We start from the raw sequence: 23,097 nt of genomic DNA on the forward strand, positions 1-23,097 counted from the left end.
ACGTGAGCTCTCTTGGTGGGACTAGTGGTAATTTTAACTTCCACTTACTATTCAGAAGTCATACTAGAGCAGCAACCAAGTCAGATTTTCACTCTGTGTGCAAGAGACTGGAAACCTGTGACCTTTGCTTTGAAAACAGATTCTGTCACTATTTTTAATACTTCTGTCAACATCAGATTGGATTACTGCATTATACTTTATAAGGATAAAATGAGGGATAGGATTTTTCTTGCCAAACTTCAGATAACTTCAGTGTAAACATCTAGATTGGAGCCAGTGATGTGGAATGTGTTTATGGCCAACAGAGAAAAATAGACATATCTAGGTATGATTCACCTTGTCTGTTTTAAATGTCCACCTTCAGAAGAGGTAAATCATGCATTGCCTGCAAGTGTCTGAACCAAGGTACTGGCCTGTGACCCTTGTCATGCTGGATATCCCAGGACAGCCTACCCCTTGGTCCTCCTAGCTCCTTGATAATTATTCTTTTATAAACTAGCACAAAGTCATTGTTGTTGCAGTCAGTAGAGGTCCTTGTGAAAGATACTCTTTGTGATCCAAATATTGATATCTGTCCTTGCAATACTAGAAAAGACTGAAGTACAAGATTTTTTTTGGAGAGGCCTCTCGGTATCTTTCTTCAGGTGATCACGGAGCACAGAGGAGATTCTGGTTTTTTGCAGGCTGATTTCCATCGAAATGCTTATTTCTAACAGTGCTCTTATTGTGCTGTGTTATTAATTATATGCTAGACTACCAAGAGGCTCAAATAAGTATTTTCTAAAATTATTGTTTAAATCCATATGCATAATGTGATTAATGGTTTTGTGTTTGTAAGAGGCCTTTTTAGCTTCTCTGAGTACACTGGGTTCTAATGGAAAATCACCTTAAAAGCAAATGAAAATGATTCCCTTTAGTAGGGGCACGTAAGGAGGCTCTAACAATGCACATGAGAAGCCTGGACACCAGCAGCTTTTTACATCTTTATTTAAAGAACTCTGGCTTCATTTCTTGTTATTTCCTCAAGCCTATTGTTTTTTTATTTTACGCTTTTGCTAAACAAATTACTGATTCCTTCAAAAGTACAGTAAATAAAATTTCTCATACTAACCATGTCAAAGCTGTAAGAATCTCAGGCCTTAGCTGTAATTCACTACTAATGCTTGGAAATCTAATACCCTGGTTTTTATTACTGTTTTAAAAAATGCCAAAATGAAACCTTGTGTATTCAACTGTCATTTGTTTCATTCTTACAGAAAACAGCAGTTGCTGTGGTTTTTGCACTGATCCCTTTTCTTTTCTGTGCAGCTGACCAGGAAGAAGAAGCTCATCCAGAGTACAAATTTGGAAGTGACCTTACTGTAGACGATTACAGTCAAAAAGAAGCTGTTGCCATCAGCGTCAAAAAGGTGGGATTGCTTCTTAAATAGATTTGTTTGGAAGCTTTCTGTGGAGGTGGGTGTAAAAGACACTCTGTTTTGTGGAAGCATCACAGCAGATGTTGTCAGAAGAGTCAAAGCTGAGATCTTCACCAGATTCCTAACCTTTAGGTTCATGAGAAGACAAAATTTTATAGCCAAAAATACTCTCTGCTTGTTCAGGTAGAATACTCATTGAGGAAACAGAATCAATGTGTAGGGAAACAATATACAAGCGGAGGATTTGATCAAAAATACTAATTAAGGGCAGCAAGCAGTTTCCTGCTCCTGCCTCTGATATTTTACTTTGCATCTCAGTTGCAGAGCCCTAATATGAGGTCGAATATCAGCTTCCTTGCTCAGCAATGTTTTTTTGCAAGCCTGCATCCTGCATCTTCGTTACAGGGATTCCCTGGGTCATTTTTTATTGTGAACTCTTAGGGCTGATTCTCCCTTCCACCTACAGCAGTGAAGACAAAATAGGACGATTGTTCCCTGGTGGGGTGGTATGGCAGTGGGGCTATAGCAGGGAGCCAGATGGCAGGCAGGGTAAGAGTCCCCTTTATTCCACTCATACCTGATTTAGTACAGTTTATCAGTCTGTGCTCAGTAACTTGAGTATTACTTGACAGTAATTAGATACAGAATATTGGAATCCAAACCTAAGTCTGCTCTGGCATTGAAGGCATTATTGCTGCTTGCTACAGGAAAAAAAAAATGCACATGTGAGTGCTAAGGTATCAGATCATGCTCCTCTGTCACTTAAGTGTTTTGGCCACTTCTTCTCTCCTGTCGGTCTACCTTTGGATCTTACTCCAGGTAGAAGTATAAGCATGAAAAGTCTTTCACAGCAGAGTTTGCCCATGGCAGTATGTCTCTAGTAGTATCACCAAGACATCAGACATGCCTTCTTGGTATCTCTTCAAGTCAACATCTTTGCTTCTTCAGGACTTTTATGAATCTTCTCACTGAAGCATTGTTTAACTTCTTTGCTGTAGGGCTGGTTTCACTTACTAAGTCCTTAACTACCTGAGTGTTTTGGGGTTGGTTTGTCTGTTTGTTTGTTTGGGGGGGGGAGGGGTGTGTTTGTTGTTTTTTTCCAGATTAGTCACTCCACTCATCCTCAGCATATGCCCTTGGGTAACTTCTCTGCTTCTTTGCTGATCAGTGACTTGATCTTTATTCTTTGGGAATGTACATTCAGTGCCAAGTCAACATTTATCTGTCTTAAGATTCTCAGTAGTGGCAGCTTGTAACTGAAGGCAGACAACAGACTGTCCCATGGCAAATAACATCTTGAGATAGGCCTTTTCCAAATGTGGGCATTTACAGCACAGTTTACAGCAGTCTTAACCCCTAGCTTTTCAGAGCCTGGGCAGTTTCATATTCAGATCAGATGATCTTTTGTGTTGTCTGAGTGTGTCATTCTTTCATTCTTCTTTGAAACTTCCTGTTCCCAGCATCTAGTTGATAGCACTGGTTTGGGCTTAACTGTCTGGCATCCTCCCTCCTATTCCCATTGCTAGCCAGATGTTGAATTTCATATCTTTTGTGCCCAAATTTGAAAGAAACTGCAAATTTTTGCAAGTGTGTGGGACAGGTGAGCCATACAGGAAGGTGGAAAAGGGTATACTTTTTGCTAAATGCGTTAACTTTTTGAGGATTTTTTTTTTTCCTTACTGTGAGTGTTTCCTATTGCTTTTTCTTTGGGTAATGTATATATATTTTTTTCCCTTAGGCTGTTGAAGATTCTGAGCAAGAAAACAATAAAAAGGTGACACATAGGATGTTATGTAGTTTGTTTTGTTGCTTTATATATAACATACATATTACTTACCATGCATTCTTAGGTTTAACAGTTTTATGCTCAGTTTCACTGCATCTGCAGAGTATTTCTGAAAGTGACTTATCCTCTAGGGTTTCTTCTGTACTTTTATATGGGGGTTAGGGCTGTCAGAAAATCTGGGGACAGACAGGAGTGCATGACTTTTTGCCGGCTTAGAAGTGTCTGTTCTCAGTCTCAGATGTCATGCACTGAGAAACAGCAGTTCTTTGAATGGTGTTGAGATGTATCATCCCTGCTTCTTTTTTTCCCTCTTCCCTTACCCTGACTGTACTTTGTTTTCCTCTCTCTTTTTCTTCCATTTGCTTTCCCTTGGGACTTCTGCATTTATCTTCTCCCAGGAATCCCTTCTGTAAGACTTTTCCCACCTCCTCCACTCTCCTCCTCCTTCTCTTCTCCCATTAAAGCTTCTCCTGTTCCTAACCAGACTTTGTTTCAGTCTATGTTGTTTTCTAAGTGGTTTTCTTGAGGGGTGGGGAGGTCTAAATAACAGAGGGAAATGAACTTTCCCCCATTGTTTTCTCTAGCCCCTAAAAGCGTCATATGCTGTTGTAACCACTCCTTTGTTTCTGTAGGCTTTAAGAAGCATTCCACCCTTACCCCTTTCTAGTTCATAGTTTTAAAGTTGTGAACACTGCAAAGAGTATAGCTCATTTACTCTAAAAATCATGGGTCTGCAAGTAAATAGGATAAAATAGATGACCAGTAGAATGTCTTAGAACATTACTTAGAGCTAGTGTGTCAGTAATGCAGTCACACAGCTATAGTCTGCAGGGTACTATTCCCTTGGTGCTAAGGTGGGTGTAATTCCCTTTGACTTTCTTTTCACTGTAATTCATTACTTAGACATTTCTGGATCAAGATAGTAAAATATGACTAGCAACTCTGAGTAGTCAGCAGGAGGCACATTGAAGGAGCCTGGTTTTTAGAAGATGGGTGATCAGTTCTTCCTGAATTATTGGCCTTCCGAAAATGAAGACACTGAAAAGGACTAGCTCCTTTGAAGAAATTTGACCTGAATTTGATCTAAACTCTATTAACAAATATTGACCTAGTAATAAGAAAATGCCTGTATTCTACTAATAAAGGGATGTACCATTTGTCATATTGAGGTAACAGATCTGTGAACCCTCAATATATGGATTAGTGAAAAACAGTTGGATTGAGCCCTGGCGTTACAATATGGTATCAGTCTGATTTCATGGGCCACTGGAACTTTTAATTCAGTCTAAAATGCACATAAAACAATGTGTACCTGGACTCATTCTGATAACTCAGCTATTCTGTGCAGTCAGAAAATGACTTGTGAATCATCATATTAATGCATAAATTGTTTCAATTCACATGGTAGTCATTCTTTGAGATGTGTCCGCGCTGTGTGGCAGGTAGAGGTACGTGCCCATAATACTGGCAAGTAGTTTCATGTTTCCCTTACTCTCCCATCTCCTGAGTAAATGAGTTGCAGTAGTGTAGGTTCTGTGAACTGCATTCTTCTTCCATGAGAAGGGCTTTGCGTTGCGTCCTGTTATTGACTGTTTCCTGATACGATAGCAAAGGAGAACTTTCTAACAAACACGAGTTGCATTCTGAAACTAAAGAGCTGTACTGTAAGAATTTTTGAATATTATTTCCTTGCAGAATTTCACTGTCAGCCTACAGTAGGTTAGATTTTTTTGGGAACTGGTTCACTCGTAGGAGAACAAGCGAAAATGTTTGTGGGAAAATTGCCATGTACAGTAAGCCTTGCAGAGTTTGCTTAGATCGACAGAGATCTTTTTCTTTCCTTTCTTCCAGTGAAAAGAATGTGTTTCAAACTGGTTTAGGGAAAGGAAAAAGTTGAACAGGTAGATCCACATGAGAAGCACTTCCTATTGTGGGTTTCTAGTAGATGAGATACTTGTAGAAAACTTCTGAAGTTCTGTTATAAATATAGTGTAGTTATGTGAATGATGGATTCAGATTTTTATCAGTTTAAATGGCTAGGAGTATGAGCTTGGTACTGTGTCTCTTGTTGGTCTTGTGACATCTCTTTGTCCAACGAAGGTTGTAATCCCTGTATTTCGGTCTGCTTTTATTAGTAAAGATTAGCAATTGAACCTATTTGTTGAGAAAGTTCTACTCAGTACCCAGTATGTATTACCCCACCAGAGTTGCTATGGGAAAATGTATATTAAATCACAATCCTTAGGAATTTATTTGACAAAGATAGATCATTATCTCCCACCATTGTTCAGTCTGTTGTAATATTTATTATTTATCCCGAAGTTATCCTACTAACATCATGTAATATTTACCCACTGCTTAGGAGCTTTTCTATCATCAGTCCACTTGCATGCACCCTTGTAACACTGAGAGCGTCTGGTGCATATTTCAGTAAGAAAATAAATCTTAATTTAAATTATATTAAATTTCCACTTTTCTTGTATTAATTTGCACTTTCTTTAACTTTCTGCAGATTTGGGTTTAACTTTGTATCACATTTGAAAATTCCAACAATAGTGTTTGCACACACAAATAGTGATTATTCTTTTTAATGTGTTTTCAGGGTTTAGTAACTGTTGAAGATGAACAAGCGTGGATGGCATCTTACAAATATGTAGGTGCCACAACCAATATACATCCATATTTATCAACAATGGTCAACTATGCTCAACCTGTAAAATTTCAAGGTTTCGATGTAGCAGAAGGTAACATAAAAGGTTGAATGAAATAAAAGTATTTGTCTGCTTATTCTAGGTAGCTCTTTAATCTCTACATTTCCCGAGTTTAGAAATGGCGTAAGACTTTAATGACTGTCATCAGTATACTTTTAGATCTGTTTCCTTGAAAGTAGAGTTAGCATGTTATTCCATTGGTCATCCACACGGAGTCACTAAATTACTGGGAGAATATGAAGCTGTTGAGGATTATATTCTACAGGCCTTTCCAACTAAACTGCTTTTTTTAGTTCATCTTTCTGTAAAGTAAGGTAAGCGTGATTGTCACAGTGGTCAAGCAGTTAGCTGATGCTTTCATATTGCACACTAGACCGTTTATCATGTTGTTTTGCCTTATCTAGCCACACAACACAGGCTCTGAATAACAATTTTGTCCTAAACAAAAAATAAAAGTTTAGTTGATTTCCCAGGGCGTGAAAGAAAAAAAACAAGTCAGAAATACGAAATTTCTCTTCAGTAAAATTTGATTCTGAGTGACAGGTAATGGGGAAACAGACCAGAATTTGCTGTATCCTGCTATTATGTATAGTATGTGATTTTGTGTTTTGATCTGTCATTACAGAAGTGTTTTAAAATGTCTTGTCTTTTCTTTCTAGAACGTAATATTCATCACAACATGTCTTCTTTCAATGAATCAGTCGGACTAGGGTATTTGAAGACCCATGCCATTGAGTTTGTGAAGTATCCTTTCATGTCCTCATATCACTTCTAATGCTATAAATAAATAAGTGTACCTTTCTAGGTTTACAGTGTTCCACGACTATAAAGGAAAAGGGAAAGTAGCCCATAGGATGAGAAATAGTAAGTTTAATGTTAAGAAATACTGAAGATACGAGGATATGACGATACATTTCTATGATGTTTTTATTTCATTTTCCTTGATGAATTATACAGTTATAATAAACGACAAATGAGTCGGATATACCCAAAGGGAGGCCGAGTGGATTCCAGTAATTACATGCCTCAAATTTTCTGGAACGCTGGCTGCCAGATGGTCTCACTGAACTATCAGACCCCAGGTAGGCAGCAACGACCAGTGAACCTCAATCCTAAAGAATGGCTTGGGCAGTAACTCTCAAACAGATGCCATGGATTTGCTTCTGGCATTTTTTGAGGAAACAGACATATGGCTAAATAATACAGTAGGGTGGAATTACAGAAGCGTAAGAGAAGGAGCAGTAAAAAAGCCATGCAGAGAAGGAAAATTCAGTCCCCTTTCATGGAAAAACAAGAGTACTGCAACTTGTCACATGAATGTTTTATTAATAAAAAGTATTAATTAGAGGGAAATCACTGTTTTCAGAAAACACAGCTTTGGCACAGTTGGGTGCATGTCTGCAAAGTAAAGGTGAAGGGAGTGTACAAATTGAGATGGTAAAAATGTAATGACTGTGTGCCAAATGCACTTCTAGACCAGTTGTTGTGAAGCATTAAAGAGTCGTGTTCAGCAGCAGAGAATGGGGTCTGAGATCCCAGCTTGACAGAATGATGCCAGGGAATGTCAATGCCTCTCCACAGCGTAAACAGAGAGGAGATGTATTGTTTCTCTTCAATGAAAGCGTGAGTATAACAGGGTAGGGGGTTTTGTTGTTTTCTAAATTAATCTAGAAATGTCTTCAGTCATATATGCGACAGACCAGTTTTTCCATTTTCTTTTTCTAGCTGTGATAGTGCTTTTTGTGCTTGCTTCCCCACCCCCAGCGGTGTCTTTGGTACTGCAGACACTCCTGATGCTCATACCCTGAGTTCTGTCCTGCAGAGCTTTGCACTGATTTCCCTAGCTGAGGAAGCAAGAGAAGGCTGTGCTGGGATACACCGCTTGTAAAACACTCCACTGGATGTGATTTGGAGGTTGGAGCAGATAGGCAAGCTTCACTCTTCTCCCAACACTGCCTCTGCCCACTCTATGCCATTGTCAACCCCTTTATATTGCAAAATAAGAGTGTTAATCATATAATTGGAAGTGAGCAACTTTCTTATATTAGTCTTCAGTGGTCCAACTTTGCTGACAAGCTGAAGAATAATTGAGAAAATAGAAGTTAAGGCGGCCCAGTAAAGCAAATAATAACGGATATGAACATGTGGGAATCTTGTATTTTGTGTAACAGAGAACATAGAAGAATTTGTTCCCTTTCAAAAGTAGAGTCTGTTGGGCAAGAGGATACCTGTGTTATCGCTGAACAAGGATATTGTGTTCTAGTGTAACTGGAAACCTGCAGGAAAACATCATATTTTTTTATAAAGTCTGGGAGAGGTTTGGAGGGGAAGAGGGTTATTAAGTGTTTGCTATCTGTGTTTATATACAAGTGCCATAATAATGCATTGAATAAAATTCAGATGTTTTAAATGTTGAAACAAAGCAATGCTGCTATGATCTCTCTGCTTTCTTTTTGTGGTATTTTATTCAATTAAGTTCATAGAAAACCAGTGCAATATTCATCTCACCTTCTTTAAGACCTCAGGATACAGACAGCTTTGTTGGAGGTGGTTGTCTATGGTCATTGTAGAGAAATACACACTTCTAGGATGACTCCTCAAGGGTATTTTATATGTCTGCCTTGGAATGAGATTAATTGCACTGTTAAAAGTGCCTGTATCCCTCCATTATTCAAAGTGGTTCTGGATCAGTACAGGCATGGAGACATCTATACTGTGGATACCAAAAGTTAGATGATGGAAATCCCATCCCAGGCACTTAACAGGACCACAGTCTGATGCTTCACTGCCTACAGGAGTGTTTGAATTCAGGGAGAGACCATTTTGTAAGCACGACACAGACTTCAGCTTAGTTGATAAAGCTGTTACTACTGTGAAGAAATCTGAAGTTTTCCTATTGCTTCCTTTTCTTTCATAGATGTGTGTGTTTTATATGCATTAATTTTTATTTAAACTGATTATTCTGGACAAACAGTCTTATTTTCTAAAAAGGGTTGTTCATGATTGCATTATTCAGAAGGAAAGACAGTAATTTTTTTCTCTCAACAGATTTAGCAATGCAGTTGAATCAAGGAAAATTTGAATATAATGGATCATGCGGGTGAGTGATATGATTTAAACTGTTGTCACTGTGTATCAGAATCCTTTACTATGGTTTTAATAAAATTTTGTCACTATTAATTATGTGTTACAAAAGGAAAAATGGGATGCTAGGTCAAGAGTAGAAATTAGCAGAATTCAGGGAAAATTATCCCCTGCAAGGAGATAGTCTGATGAATATGCTTTTTAATTACGCCCAGTTTTTAAGGATGAGATAGAAGAGACTTGTGTGCAAATTATGAAGATCATAGTGAATATCATACACAGTTATTTAAATACATCTTCAGCTTCTGATCTCAATCTTTCTTTGAAGATATGCCACAGAATGGAGATTCATTGCACAGTGCACAGAATTGCCAAATTTACTTGGACAGGTTGAGTCTTAATACATAGGGAACGTTTCTTAAATCTGTGTACTTTAGTTGGAGAGCAGATTTCACAGAGAATACTGAAGTGTTTAATCTCTGAAGTTCTTGCTCATGACTTTTGCATGAAAAAGGATGCTCAAGTGATGCGGATAGATTTTTTCTCAAATATTAAGTTTGTACCTTTATAGGGCAGGCTGATCATTAATATCAAGAGAAAGGAGAAGTTTGATGAATTATAGAAAATGACAGTCCAGAAACACATTAAAATCTGCAAACTCATCCTGGGAAGAAACAATTCTTTTATTAATGCAGATCTTATTCAGCAAGAAAATTTGAGAACGTGAAGGTTCGTAATTCCTCATCTGCAGAGTGGTCAACATAGTGCTGTGCATCTCCATGCCTTTATTTCAGTTGTGAACTCTCCAGATAGAGGCTCTTGGGTTTGACAGTGGTGCAGTCTTTGGTCATTTCAATCAGAATGACAAAAATAGGAAAAAACAAAGCTTTTTATATGGCAGAGTATGGTTCTTTTCTTGTTTGACCCACAAGCCTAGTAAAAGAGCACCTATTTACTCTTGCTAAATTCTCTGAAGAACAGGCAACACTATCAACTAATTTTCATGATTCTTATGTCAGTCTTCTGGTATTACAGTAATATAGTGGTAATGCATGGTAACATGGTGGTAATATTTTAATATGCACTATAAATGTGGTGCTGTTTCCATCACAGAAAACATGCAGGGCAATGAAAATAAAAAATTATATTTCCTTCTGTCTGTACTCCTTTTTTCTCGGATTTACAGTTCTCACGCTGGTGAAACAAGACCAGGGCACTCTAGCTTCAGCATTTTTTATTTCAGCAGGCTGGAAGCAGAAGCTAAGGATGTTTCTGATAGTTCCCCTTCTGTCCATAACCTACATTAATAAAATATTGTTAAATCACACACATTTATAATGTAAGAAAAATGAGGAATATTACTTTCCTGAACAGAAACCACATTATGAAAAAATGGGAGAAAACACTGACATTCTTTCCATTGGAATTTTTCCAGCATTTTTTAATTTCTCTATTCTATCTAGGCCTTTATAACATTGCGTACCAGTGATTCACTAGAGAGACTAAGGGTGGATAAAAAAATAATCTTCTAGCAGCTGTTGTCTGTCAGGGCTGCAGAATTAGCAAAATGGGTCCAGTTACAGACCAGTGGAAGAGAACCCATCATGTGTGGCATAACACTTCTGTGATCAACTGCTATTTCATTTTGATGGCGGAATTCTTGGGTTTTGATTCATCAGAGCATGTATCGGCTTCATTGATATGTTGATCCAGTGTATAGTCCTCAGGGATGTATTGTGAGTGTTATTATGGTAGTACCTTTCATGCTACTATAATTAACAATCTGTCAGCACCGACATTATCAGCTGCTTTTCCCCCAAGGTTTTATAACCAAGATGAAAAAATGAGCTTCATGCTGAAATTTATTGTATGAGTCTTGACTCTGTGGAACTGCTTCATTTAAAAAAATAAAATTGAATAAGCCCTCTATGTTTTTCCAAAGTGTTAAAGAATTAAATGACAGCGTCTAGTTTTTACTGTATGATAACTTGCTGTATTTTTAAAATGTATTCTTCAATTATTTTGAAATGTCCTTGATTATATGACATTTATTTTCATCTTGAAATCCAGGGTTGATTTAATCTCTCAGTATCTGGTAATTCAAAATGAAGATTAACATTTATCTGTATTGTAGACAACTGTAATATTTCCTTTTATTTCCTCACACTTGCAGCTAGAATGATAGTCTGTATTTTACAGTGCTGTGGGAGAGTTCATCGTTTAAAGCTAGATCATCCATTTTATTTGTATTTAACACAATTTTATTTTCCACACAAGAATAATTTTCTTCTTCTTTTTCTTGAAATAAGGTATCTACTTAAACCAGATTTCATGCGACGACCAGATCGAACATTTGACCCTTTCTCTGAAACTCCTGTAGATGGTGTAATTGCTGCAACATGTTCTGTACAGGTAAAACAGCAATAGACAAACTTCTGTCATCTTATCACATCCAAAATCACATTTAAATGTCAACAGAAATAAGATATCTACAGAAAATGTGTTTGGATTGTGTGGATTTCATCAAATTGTTTCCATTTTATTGCCAGCTAAGACATCTGTGTTTACTTGATCTGAGTGGAACATGATAGAATCAGAGATGGTTTGTTATACACATTATCACTGAATTTTAAACTCTCTCGTGCTCTTTTTGAATTACATCAGCCCACACAAATGAATAAATGAGTGAAGTTCATTTCTGTGGACAGTATGAAGTTATACAAACATCACTTGTCACTATAGAGCAAGGAGGAATATGGGTACACATGGACAGGATATTTTCAAAATAAATAGAGAAAAATGGTTCATGTGATGGAGGTCCTTACTTTGGAGTTATCTATGAGTAACAAATTCCACAAAACCTCTGTTGTAGTTCTAAAGCATGGTTAGGTATCACGTTTTGAAAGGAGGCTGACAACTGTAAAATGTCTTTTGTGACTTGACACTCTCCTCTCTTTGCTCAAACACCGTATCTGCAGCTTAGCAGAAGACTTAAGCTTTCAGTTATAACTTTCTATGCACAGCATGGAAATTTCAAACTCTCTCCCACTGAGGGTTCATTGTGCATTCTAGACATTTAACTAAGTTTCATTTGCATCTCCAGAGGAACAAAAACATTTTGTTTTTCTTTAACGTTAATGACAATACAATTCCTTCAAGAAGGAATTGGGATCTGGTGGGGAGAACATAAGTTTTAAGAATCACTGGAGATAGTTCTTAGATGGTGTATTTTGCCACTTGCTCTTCGTGTGTGACTAAAACTAGTACAAAATTCTGTATAAATTCTGTTGTAAAGGAATCGAGTGGACCAAAGCCAGTAATGGCACCCCTCAGCCACATAACTTTTCAGATTTGTTATCCGGAGTGTTCCCTGGAAGAATGTTAGATCATGAAAAGAAAAGGACTTGAAATGAGCTTAGGCCTGTGAAATCATGTTTCAGGTTTTTTCTGATCACAATAATAAAAGCATTAGCTGTGTTTTTAAGTAGTAGATCATCTTGATGGAATAAAAACTTTCCTTGGAGTAATCACCTGCTGTGGCTAGATTAATCTTGACTTGGAGTAAAATCGCAACAAATCTTCATATACAGAACAATATAGAGGAGTCGTGTGGGGAGGGTTTTTTGCTTTTCAAGCATCCTACACTTCCCAGACACATAATATGGAGTTAGACTGACATGTGATTGGTTTAGAACCTTTACCTAAGTGAAAGCAGAGCACTAACATTTACATTTGTGGAATAGCAGTGCCCAATCTGGTTGTTTCATTCAGTGTTTTTCAGTAATACAGCGAACGGATCTGTGAGACTTCAGCTGATTGGGCTGACTGACTTACAATTGTTAATACCATAGCACAATGAGCACAATCATTTCAAATTAAGGATATATTTAAGGTCTTATCACTAAAGCTTTTCTAAAGTAGTGCAATTTTAGCAATAAATACACCTTTTTCATATGATGTAATAAATATTTCTGTTCCATATAAAGCATTTTTCAGACTGCTGTCAATAAAAAAAAATACCAATATTCCCAGTATTCATAAAATGCTGTGTACTTGGTATTGCTTTTCCTCACTGTTCTGTTACTGTGTTGCAGGTAATATCTGGTCAGTTCTTATCAGATAAAAAAATCGGTACGTATGTAGAAGTGGATATGTATGGTTTACCCACCGACACGATACGTAAAGAATTTCGAACACGCATGGTGATGAACAATGGTCTGAACCCTGTTTACAATGAAGAATCATTTGTATTTCGAAAGGTAGGATATTTGGAAGGCACTGTTTTGTGGTTGCCAGCGCTTTTGCACATGAGCATCCTTGCTCACTTGAGCCACACCTCCCTGCTTCAGTCTGACTGCTCACATGAATAAGTACTGCTCCCATGAAAAAGGGTTTGTAGGGTTCCTGTTTACTACAGTAAACAATCTAAAGCTGAAATAAGCTTTCAAGAGGTTGTTTAGGTTTTTTTTTAATTTTGCTTTGTTTTATTTTTCTAATGGATAACCTCTGTAGCTGTCACATGATTTTTGTTTTGTTTTGTTTCTGTTTGGCTTTTCCCTCCCCTTTGCTTCCTCCTCCCACTTGGAGGTAGCCACCTTCTCCGTGGCCATGCCTGTGTTCAAGGTATGCAGTCTGCTCAGAATGAGCCCCCGCTGGTGGACACCATCATTCCTTGGAGATTTCTTCTTCCCTGCCCTGGCAGTGGCTGCTATCTTGCACTGTTCCTTCAGCCCAGAGGGCAGGTGAGATGCTGCATCCAAAGCTAAGGTCAATGTTATTACATGGAAAAGTTGGAAGGGTGCTGTGTTCTTCAGACGTGTTGCCAGCTCCCTCCTTCAGTAGTCCATGTGCATCATGTACCTTTTTCTTTATTTTTTTTTCTCAATAACAAAAGAAAAACAAACCTTTTTTTCTTGGTATGGGGGATTTAAAGAGAGAGATCAGTTGTCCATGTTCAGTTTTTATCTCTCGGTCTTTATATATATGATACACATATATATATTTTTACTTTTATTTTTTTTCTGTCAGCTGGAGTTTCATCCAGACTATGTGTGTTAGCAGTGCCGTCTTTGATAACGTCTGTTTTGCTTACACATGTTTTGTTGTCATGCAGAATTGTTGCTCTTTTATTCCAAAGTGACAGGCTTTGCCGAGTGGTGATAACACTTCACACTTGGGTATGTTACACACAGAAGCTGCTCTCTTAACAGTACAACCAGTTTTTAATAGAAATGTAGTTAACACAAGAGGTTTTGCTGGACTCAAATATATTCTGGGATGAATGTGACTTGACGTGCTTTTCTCTGTATATGAGGCAGCACAGGGCAGACGCTTAGGTACAATGACAGGCAATCACGCTGCCCATGGCTTGCTGGCCATATGGTCAGCATCTGCTGCTTTCTGATTTCTTAAATCAGAAGGCCCATAAACTACAGGGTGCACACAGCTTCAGTCTAAAATGGGGGTACCTGTGTATTGTGGCATGGGTACAGTGACTGATGCCAATATTCCACAGACTTTCTGCTGTACTCTGCAATGAACGCGGTTACACGGTCGCACATTCTCTTGAATACTACTGCAAGTCAGCCACGAGATTATTTTTCTTCATCTGAGGTCCTTGTCATATCAGGCTTAGCACTGTAATCAAGACATACACTGATGACCAAGCAAATGAGTGGCATAAACACAGCAGGAGCAATTCCTCTGGTTGGAGGAAATGGAGGCGTGGGGTGCCCAGTGCTAAAATGTCACAAAGGTAGAAGTGCCTACCAGGATACCATAGAACAAATTAACGGAGAGGGAATGATAGGTGACTTAGTCTCCACTCCTGCTCCCTAGCAAATCTGTATCTGAGCCCATCATGTAATGAAAGATATGCTGATCTGTGGCCTGTAGAGGAGAGATCTTACCTGCCTTATTTGGGTTACAGCGTTCTCCTCAAGCTGATGTTTAATCCTATACAGTTGCTCTCAGGCAATGTGTTTGATTGTTTTTCTGTCACGTTTTCTTGTTTTTATTTTAATTAAAATAAAGCTTCAGTCATTCTAACCCAAGTTCTGTGTTGTCACTCTGTTGTGTAAGGGGGAGGATGGGATGAGTGCTTGTGGTAACCTGTGGTCGGAGTGCTAAGTTATAATCAAGTAGAGCAGGATATCCATGAATAGCTCAGGTGGGTTCGGAGACCAGAAGTATACTTTATTTTGTGCCTTCTAAGACTGAAAATGAAAGTGCAGGGGGAACGTATAAGGGAGATAGTGGATGAAGTTTACTTAGGTTTTCCCTTTGGTGCCATAAGCGCTGATGAATTAGAGCCAGGTAGGGAAGGAGTGGGAAGACCTTTCCTAGCATATAGTCAAGGCAGGCTGGTGGAGAAGCTGCACCTCTTGGTTAGGCTGTGTTCTCCTCACTGCTCCATGCACAGAGGGAGCAGCACCTTTGTTCCAGGGAAGGCAGTGAATTTTTTTGTTACTGTTTCACTTGGTCCAGATGGGGGCTGACAGATGCAGATAGCTGGCAGCATCCCTGCCCACCATGCATACCACGTATCCTTCGTGTCGTGAGCACAGCACTCCCACTTCTATACACCATTTGAGCAGGTCTGTCGCCCTGTCCTACCCTCCTCTGCCTGCTTCCCCCCTTTGCAGAACCCCTAGTTGAACATACATACCCAGCAGCTTGTGCTTGCACTCCTTCCATTCTTCATTGCCCTTTTGGATACATCCCAAATCCCATCTTTCTGTCATAAGTCCTCCTGATTCAGCACTATCTCCCCTTCGATTGCTGCTGTATCTGTTATTTCCCATGTAGTATTTCCCTGCCTTCTTATCGATGTCACCGGTCTTTGGTAATGAAAAATAAATATGCAAAATATTTAGCTAGTGTAACTGTAAGCTGCAGGATTTGCATATTCTGAAATCTACCCGCTATTTAGGGTGGAAAAAAGCTTTTCTAGGAAAGATTCATCTTTAAAGTGTGCAGTTTGCAGGGAATGGTATTATCTTACAGTGACAATAGTCTGTTTCTGGCTTACAAAGTAAATGGTTCAAGCATGGGAGGTGGGGAGGCTGCTACTGTATTAGTGTCATTGAATTTCTTAATTTTGTGGCTTTCCAGGTTATTCTCCCTGATCTTGCTGTCCTGAGAATAGCAGTGTATGATGACAATAATAAGTTGATTGGTCAGAGGATCCTGCCTCTGGATGGTCTGCAAGCAGGTTACAGACACATTTCTCTTCGGAATGAGGGCAACAAACCACTCTCTCTCCCAACGGTTTTCTGCAACATTGTGCTTAAAACATATGTGCCTGATGGTTTTGGAGGTGAGATAAACCTGTATCTCGGTGTGCTGTACATCTTGAGTGTTGGTGTGGAAGTACTGGGGTTCAGCGGTGTCAGTATGCCAGCCAGAAGCAGACACGCAGTGTTGGAGGATTGGAAAGATTAAGTTTTTTAACTCCTTGGAAACCCTGCATATTCAGTTAAGAAATCAGCTTTCAGACCAAGTTCCTGCCTTGGTGGTGTTAATAATGACATGTATCTGTTAAATGACAAAATAATATATAAAATAAGCTAATACTAGTTAGCTCAATTTAATCTTCTCTGTTGACATTTTAGGAAGATTCTTCTTCTGATTTTTTTTTTTTTTGTTAATTACATTATTTCTGATATAAATATTTGTAAGGCTAACATGTACTTTAACTACATTGTTTGGCCTATTGGTATAAACAATTGATGCAGAAGCTAGACATGTGTTTTTTCAAATAAAACCACTTTTGTATTCTTGAGAATATTGGCATATTGTTAAAAATGGACAGTGAAATGGTTTAGCATCCAAAACCTTTCTGCATTTTTCTTTCCCAGTTTTACATGTTTGTAGTGTGGTTTAATTATTTTGGGGTTTTCAGGAAAGTAATTTTTAATGTGAGCCATATCCATGATCAGGTTGGCTGGGCCATGGTCATTTATACTGAGTGGTGGCAAATTGCCACATGTGGATAGGAACAAACAGCTGAGAATAATCATTACACCACTTAAATCAGTGTAATGGGCAAGTTCACCCTGAAGGTGTACCTCTGGGAAATGTTTTCTTCACTGCAGATGAAATTTGCTTGTACGTTAGATGATAAAAATTTAAAACTGTAAAATAGAAATTGCACTAAATGTTAGTGCTCTGACTCTGCAGCAAAATGAAGTTCACCTTAGAGTTGATTGGTGAAACATTATTGATAAAAATGATGTTTTGCTCTCTGCAAAAATGGTTGCTGTCTATGCAGAGAATTACTGCGACTTCTCTGAGTGTCATTTCCATAGTATAAACTGGAGAAAGGGAAGGCTTACCTAATATATTAGTGTATCTTCCAGTCTATGTTTGCTGGTATTTATCCAGGCTTTAAAAAACATGAACGGGCCTAGACTTCAGTAACAAGATATCGTGGAAAAAGTTAAGCATTTACAGAAGCATTTGTGTTGTTCATATGTGGAAATCCTGATTGCTGGCAAGTCAGCTGGAGTTTTGCCACAGGTCTTGGAGCACTACCATGCCTTTATGCAGCATATTTCATCTACAGTATTTAACTTCAGGGACTTTGTCTCAAGATGAATTTGAGGTTCTGCATAAGCTTGAGATTCTCGAGGCAGTAACTGAACTATGAATCTAAGGGACACATTTAAGCATGTGCTTTAATTCTTTCCTGATCTTCAGCCGTTGTCAGTAAATGGCTCAGTTAAAACATTTTCTAAACTAGGGGCATGCTTCTGATTTAGGATTGATGTTCTTCTGACTAATACCACACTTTTTCTAAAAGTAGAATTTAAACTTTAGCAGAGTTGGATGTGGCTGAAACTGCTGCGTGTGCTGGTCACATAGGGAGAAAATATTTTTATTTTCTTTTTTAAACTGTGTTATACAGATGCAGAACTGAAAGACTTGTTTTTCAGAGATAATTTGAACACCAGTTTAGAATTTGCAAATTGTGTGCAGTTCAGTACTGGTTGATCTACTACATTGTCAGCATTTCTACAGGTGGTTTGTCTGGCAGAGGTTGAGGACATAGAAAAACATTACTACCCCTAAGTAACAGTATCGTTACAGTAAAATGCTACTAGAATGAGAGAACTAGTTGTCATAGCTTACTGTCTGTGTTGGGAAAAAGAGACTCCATATTAACATGAATTAAATTAGTTCAATTATTAGTTCTCCTTTCCCTTCTGAGATAGTTTTGATGTGTCTCGTGTATTTTTCTCACTGATAATAGAACAACGGCATGATGAACAACTGGGAAGTAACTTTTGACAGTCGGGTGGAATCATTACTATTCTGTTGGCATGTGTTTTTTATTTACTTATCTGCAGTGTAAACCTCTTATTGTTTTATGAGCTATCATTAGGATCTCCATGGCTGTTTTAGCAAACCGGTAGGAAAGTATAGCTCAATTCAATAGCTGCCTACTTTTTTTTATTTCTTTTTAACCTGTATGAGCAGGATTTAAAAACTTGCACTGAATAATAACTAGAATGGGTAATGCACTGTAGGCTTTAAAAGATGCATAATTTTATTTTTCATATAACTTAGTAATTTCTTGTAGTTTATTTGCATCAGCTACTCTGCTCCCAGTAAAACATAATACTGGCATAAATTAATGCAAATGAAGTAGCATTCTCCAAAGAGAAGCTTCTGTAATAGAAGCCTGTATGTAAGTAAACATGGCTACTTAGGTTAGTGGTTAGAGTCCTCTGTAATGTACTCTCCCAGTGACTTTCCTAGTTTTATATTTAATTGCAGTTCTTCTACAAAATGCTATTCCCCACCCCCACCTTACCTCACTGAGGAGAAAGAAGAACGTAAGCAGAGGACAAATGACAATATGAGCAGCAGTGATGAGTCACATCCCTCTTGTAGAAATGCTGACCCTTTGGTGATGTGCTTGTATGGTTAGTAATACAATTTACAAAGGTCTTGCTCTCCCAGACATGTTAGTCATTTTTACCTTGAAGCTCGTGATAATCAGGTTCCGTTTTCAAATGACGCATCGTGTTAGCAGGGTAGTCCTGGATTTTCATTGAAGAGTGCGTGCCAAGGACAAAAAGACACACTTAGGAAGTTAGGGAAAGGGGAGACAGCGCTGAGCTGTGAGGCCATTGTTACGGCTGAAAATAAGTTCTGCATGGTTTTTGTGCATAGGAAGTAAGTTTCAGAAGACATCGTTGGGCCATACAGCTATTGGAGGCAACCTATTTGTGTAGATAAACAGAGCCGTCAAGGGTAATGCTATGTATCTAATACAACTTTTGTTGGAACGGGAGCTCTGTTTGTGCTTTTTTTTGCTTGAGAAATGCAACCAGTCACTTCAGAGGGATGTTTCATAGAACAGCTTAGGTTGGAAGGGAGATGATACAGCCCAGCCCCTAGTTTGCACAAGAAGGATAGCAAGTTTCTTCCCAAAGCTTTTGATGAATTGGATATTTTTACAGTCCTGGTCAGTGGACCAGCTTCTCTGTCTTGCATCATTCTAAGCTAACTTGAAAGATGGCTGAAAGGATGACATGAAACATGGGCAGAATTCAAATGATGATAAAAACTGAGAGTGTCAGAACTGTCATAGCATAATAGGTCATTATTTCTGCAAATGAGACCATCTAGAATGTAAGGGTACAAAAGCATTTATCTTTTACTCATAAGCAGCCAAAAATAGGGCTTTGCAGCATTCTGCAAAGAAACAGCTTCCTTACAAGTGAAGCAATGTTCATGCTCCTCCTAATGGTCATGACAAAAAAACCTGAGTTAATTAAATGACAATATTTTTGTAGTGAATGATGAGTTAGTTGGGCTGCAGCGTCCAGACTTCCTTTCTTAAATTACTGCTCTGACAAGGAAGGCTTATTAACTGAGATCGGTGACCCTTTTCTCTGTAATACTGAAGTTAAAGTTTCAGAGGGATCATCAAAACAGATCACTGCTGCGGTCTCTGAATGCGTTATTATTGTAGGTGCTGAATCAGTTTAATTTGTAAAATAATTTCTTGCTGTGGAAGGCGTCCTTTGCCATTTGTGAATTCTTTGACTGTTGAAATTAAGCGTGGAAGGGGATTAATCAATATGCAGGTAAAGATTCATGTGTCTTTGTCTTCCTGTAAACCTGTGCTTGCACATTGATCACTGCATATGGAAAACAGATTCAATAATCTATACAGTATGTGGTGCTGGGTAGTGCTATGATACCACTAGTGGTACTGTGTCATGTGCCAGATTCAGATATTAGTCATTACAGTGCCTAGAAAAGCCATTTCACAGCCTGTCATGTTCCAGACATGGAGCATCACAAAGGTGAGTCCCAACAGATTTCCTCGGTTGCTTTAACCACCCATCTGAAACTGTTGTTTAGCTAGGAAATACAAGAGCATTTTCTGCAAGTCCCTGCAGTCCCAAGTCAGTCAGCCCTGCCTCCAACAACCAAGAGGCAAAGTTGTTAGTGCTTTGTGGCTCAGGAGATCCCATCCTGGTCTCAAATTCTAGTGTCATCAGCTGGGAGTAAGTTAGGGTAACTGATGGAGTCAGTGTGTTTTTCCAAAACAAGGTACCTGGATTGATACCACTCCGTTGGTGTATTAGAAACTGATTCATGTTCCTAGCGTGTTCAAGCGCTGTGGCGATGAGCGCTTTCACAGAATCATCTAGGTTGGAAAAGACCTTGAAGATCATCTAGTCCAACCATGCTTTCAGTCCTGCCAAGTTCACTATGGAAAGTTGGACTGTTGTTGCAAGCCATAGCTCATAACAACAAGCGGTAGAATAAAGCTCTTTGAAAAAATTAATTTCCAAATGCCTCTGAAGATCATAAAAAGTTGATTTTTTTTTTTCTTACAGATATTGTGGATGCTTTATCAGATCCAAAGAAATTTTTGTCTATTACAGAAAAAAGAGCAGACCAAATGAGAGCTATGGGTATTGAAACTGTAAGTAGAACTTAATGGCAAACACAGCCCATTTATGTTCATGCTCTGTTCTTTTTTTAAATTAAACCGGTCCTTCTCCAACCGATGCATGTTACCTTATAGTTTGTCATTTTCAACTGTAAGCCTCTTTGTCCTGCTCTGACATTAATTGGCTTATGTTAGTTAACATGTACTGAAATACCGTTCACTAACTGACTTTTCATGGATGATACTAACACATCTCTCGGAAGCAAAAATTTTAAGAAATGAGAAAGGAGCCATATTTTAGTAGGTAGCCATGTAAAATAGGTTACAAATACTTTACTGAGTATCATGTTGTTTGAAAGTATGTTGCAGTTTTCTTAATTATGCTTAAAGTAAGCAAGTTCAGAAACTTCCCATGCCCCAACTTTTATACTACAGGTAAAACAATTAATTTATAACGATATGAATGTTTCTTTCAGAGTGATATAGCTGATGTACCAAATGACACGTCAAAGAATGATAGGAAAGGAAAAGCCAATAATGCCAAAGCCAACGTAACACCTCAGAGTAGCTCTGAACTTCGACCAAGTACCACCGCAGGCTTTGGATCCGGAACTGACGCTAAGAAAGGTAGACAAAAATCACATGCCACTCCCTCAGTTCTGAAGTGATTCAGAAAGTCACAGAGAAGTGCTCATTACTCAATTTTAGTTTCACAGTTCTACTCATTCTTGCCCTTTTAGAAGGTAACTTCTTTTGCCATTGAGAATGGTCTTTGTCTACAAATAAATGACAAATAAATTTTGTATATTATTAAAATGGCTGTATAAAGCCAATACAACTTTATTTTACTAAGTGACCTCTTTGTGTAGCTCTAAACCTACTGCCAATAGCAGTAACCTGCATGACTCTGGGAGTAGTTTACTAAAGATCTACTGGCGGAATGCCAATAAGAATGACTATTTTCTGACGTACTCCACAGAAACTCTTCTGCTTTTTTTTCTCCCTCCGCAAATCCCTTGGCAGAGTTGCAGATTTAAGTAATTAAAGGTATTTAGAATTCACTGGATTCTATAGAGATTTCCCAACAATTAGAAATGTTTTCAATGTGTGGTCTTGCTCTGAATAGTGATTATGGAAATGGCATGTTTATTGTAAAAAATATCCATATTAAATGTGCTCATTTATAAGTGAATAAGTATTTTTTCCTCACTATTCACTGTTCACTCTACAAAATCATCTTATAGAGTCAAATGGGATTATTTGTTTCTCACATATCATTACAGGTAATGAAGATTAAGTGAGAAAACAAATTTGTACAGCTGAATGACACACAATAAATATTTCTGTTAATGGGCCACAAGAATTAGAATCTGGTTCACTCTTTCATCTGCCTTGGCCCAGAGGGATTGATAGGAGTGAAAAGGAGCACTGACTGCTCTTGATCTTAAATTTAAGCAGACATGGCTGAATGCACACATGTGAAAGGATCTCTTGAGAAACAAGATGCCATTTCTCTGGAGTCACTTTTGGCAATAAAACAGGTCGTCTCTGGCACCTGAACTCTTTCAGAAAGTTCTTCCCTCCTGTAAGACACAGATTTTTAAGCAGTGAGCTGTTTTCATATTTCATATATCATCACCAAGATGCACAAGTATTAATTTTATTATGCATTAATTAAGCATGAAATTTGCGGTGGTTGGCAACTAATTCCTGGTTGCCATGGAGTCAGACCTGGTGAACAAAGTAAATGAGTCTGAGTTTTAAAATAAAAACCCGAGGAAGTTTTTTTAGAACGCAGCACACCTGATGCAGTCCTGGTCTTAAACTGAGATTTCAGTACTTATGCATTCTTGTCTGCAACCATTTTTATCCATATTCTCGCATGTTCATTTTTATATTCCATGTAAGGATCTTTATTTTGTTTTACTTACTCTATGATCTTTTAAGATCTGAATATTCTACCGTTGTTACAATATACAACTCATCTTGCTATTAGAAATTACGTATCCAGCAAGATAGGGTGTCTGGGGAAGGCTTTCAAATAAACAAGAATGTTGGAGTTTTTTATTCTCTGACTTTCAGTAATTAAGTCATTTGTGGTTTTGAAAACTTCAGCCTCTATCTGTGCCTAAATCTTTTCCAGTCTTATTTACTGATGTTAATACCATATAATTGAGCAGA

General features: G+C 38.2%; 1 protein-coding gene across 21 annotated transcripts in view; it reads left to right on the top strand.

Annotated features, from left to right (window-relative positions):
• PLCB4 (phospholipase C beta 4) overlaps window positions 1-23,097 on the top strand; it is a 216,958-nt gene that overhangs the window by 159,210 nt on the left and 34,651 nt on the right. For 19 of the 21 annotated variants that reach the window (XR_012622345.1, XR_012622346.1, XM_074817201.1 and 16 more), the window contains 11 exons: window positions 1,309-1,409; window positions 3,157-3,192; window positions 5,807-5,948; window positions 6,575-6,659; window positions 6,873-6,997; window positions 8,964-9,015; window positions 11,309-11,411; window positions 13,094-13,258; window positions 16,113-16,317; window positions 20,861-20,949; window positions 21,393-21,543. Coding sequence is in view for 19 of the 21 variants with exons in the window: in XM_074817201.1 (XP_074673302.1) it covers window positions 1,309-1,409; window positions 3,157-3,192; window positions 5,807-5,948; window positions 6,575-6,659; window positions 6,873-6,997; window positions 8,964-9,015; window positions 11,309-11,411; window positions 13,094-13,258; window positions 16,113-16,317; window positions 20,861-20,949; window positions 21,393-21,543 (1,254 nt within the window). In the remaining 2 variants the exon portion in view is untranslated. The remainder of the gene's footprint in view (window positions 1-1,308; window positions 1,410-3,156; window positions 3,193-5,806; window positions 5,949-6,574; window positions 6,660-6,872; window positions 6,998-8,963; window positions 9,016-11,308; window positions 11,412-13,093; window positions 13,259-16,112; window positions 16,318-20,860; window positions 20,950-21,392; window positions 21,544-23,097) is intronic. The other 2 variants (XM_074817212.1, XM_074817214.1) reach the window with 1 other exon arrangement.

Source organism: Strix aluco, chromosome 3, assembly GCF_031877795.1.
Source record: "Strix aluco isolate bStrAlu1 chromosome 3, bStrAlu1.hap1, whole genome shotgun sequence".
In the NCBI taxonomy this organism is placed as follows: Eukaryota; Metazoa; Chordata; class Aves; order Strigiformes; family Strigidae; genus Strix; species Strix aluco.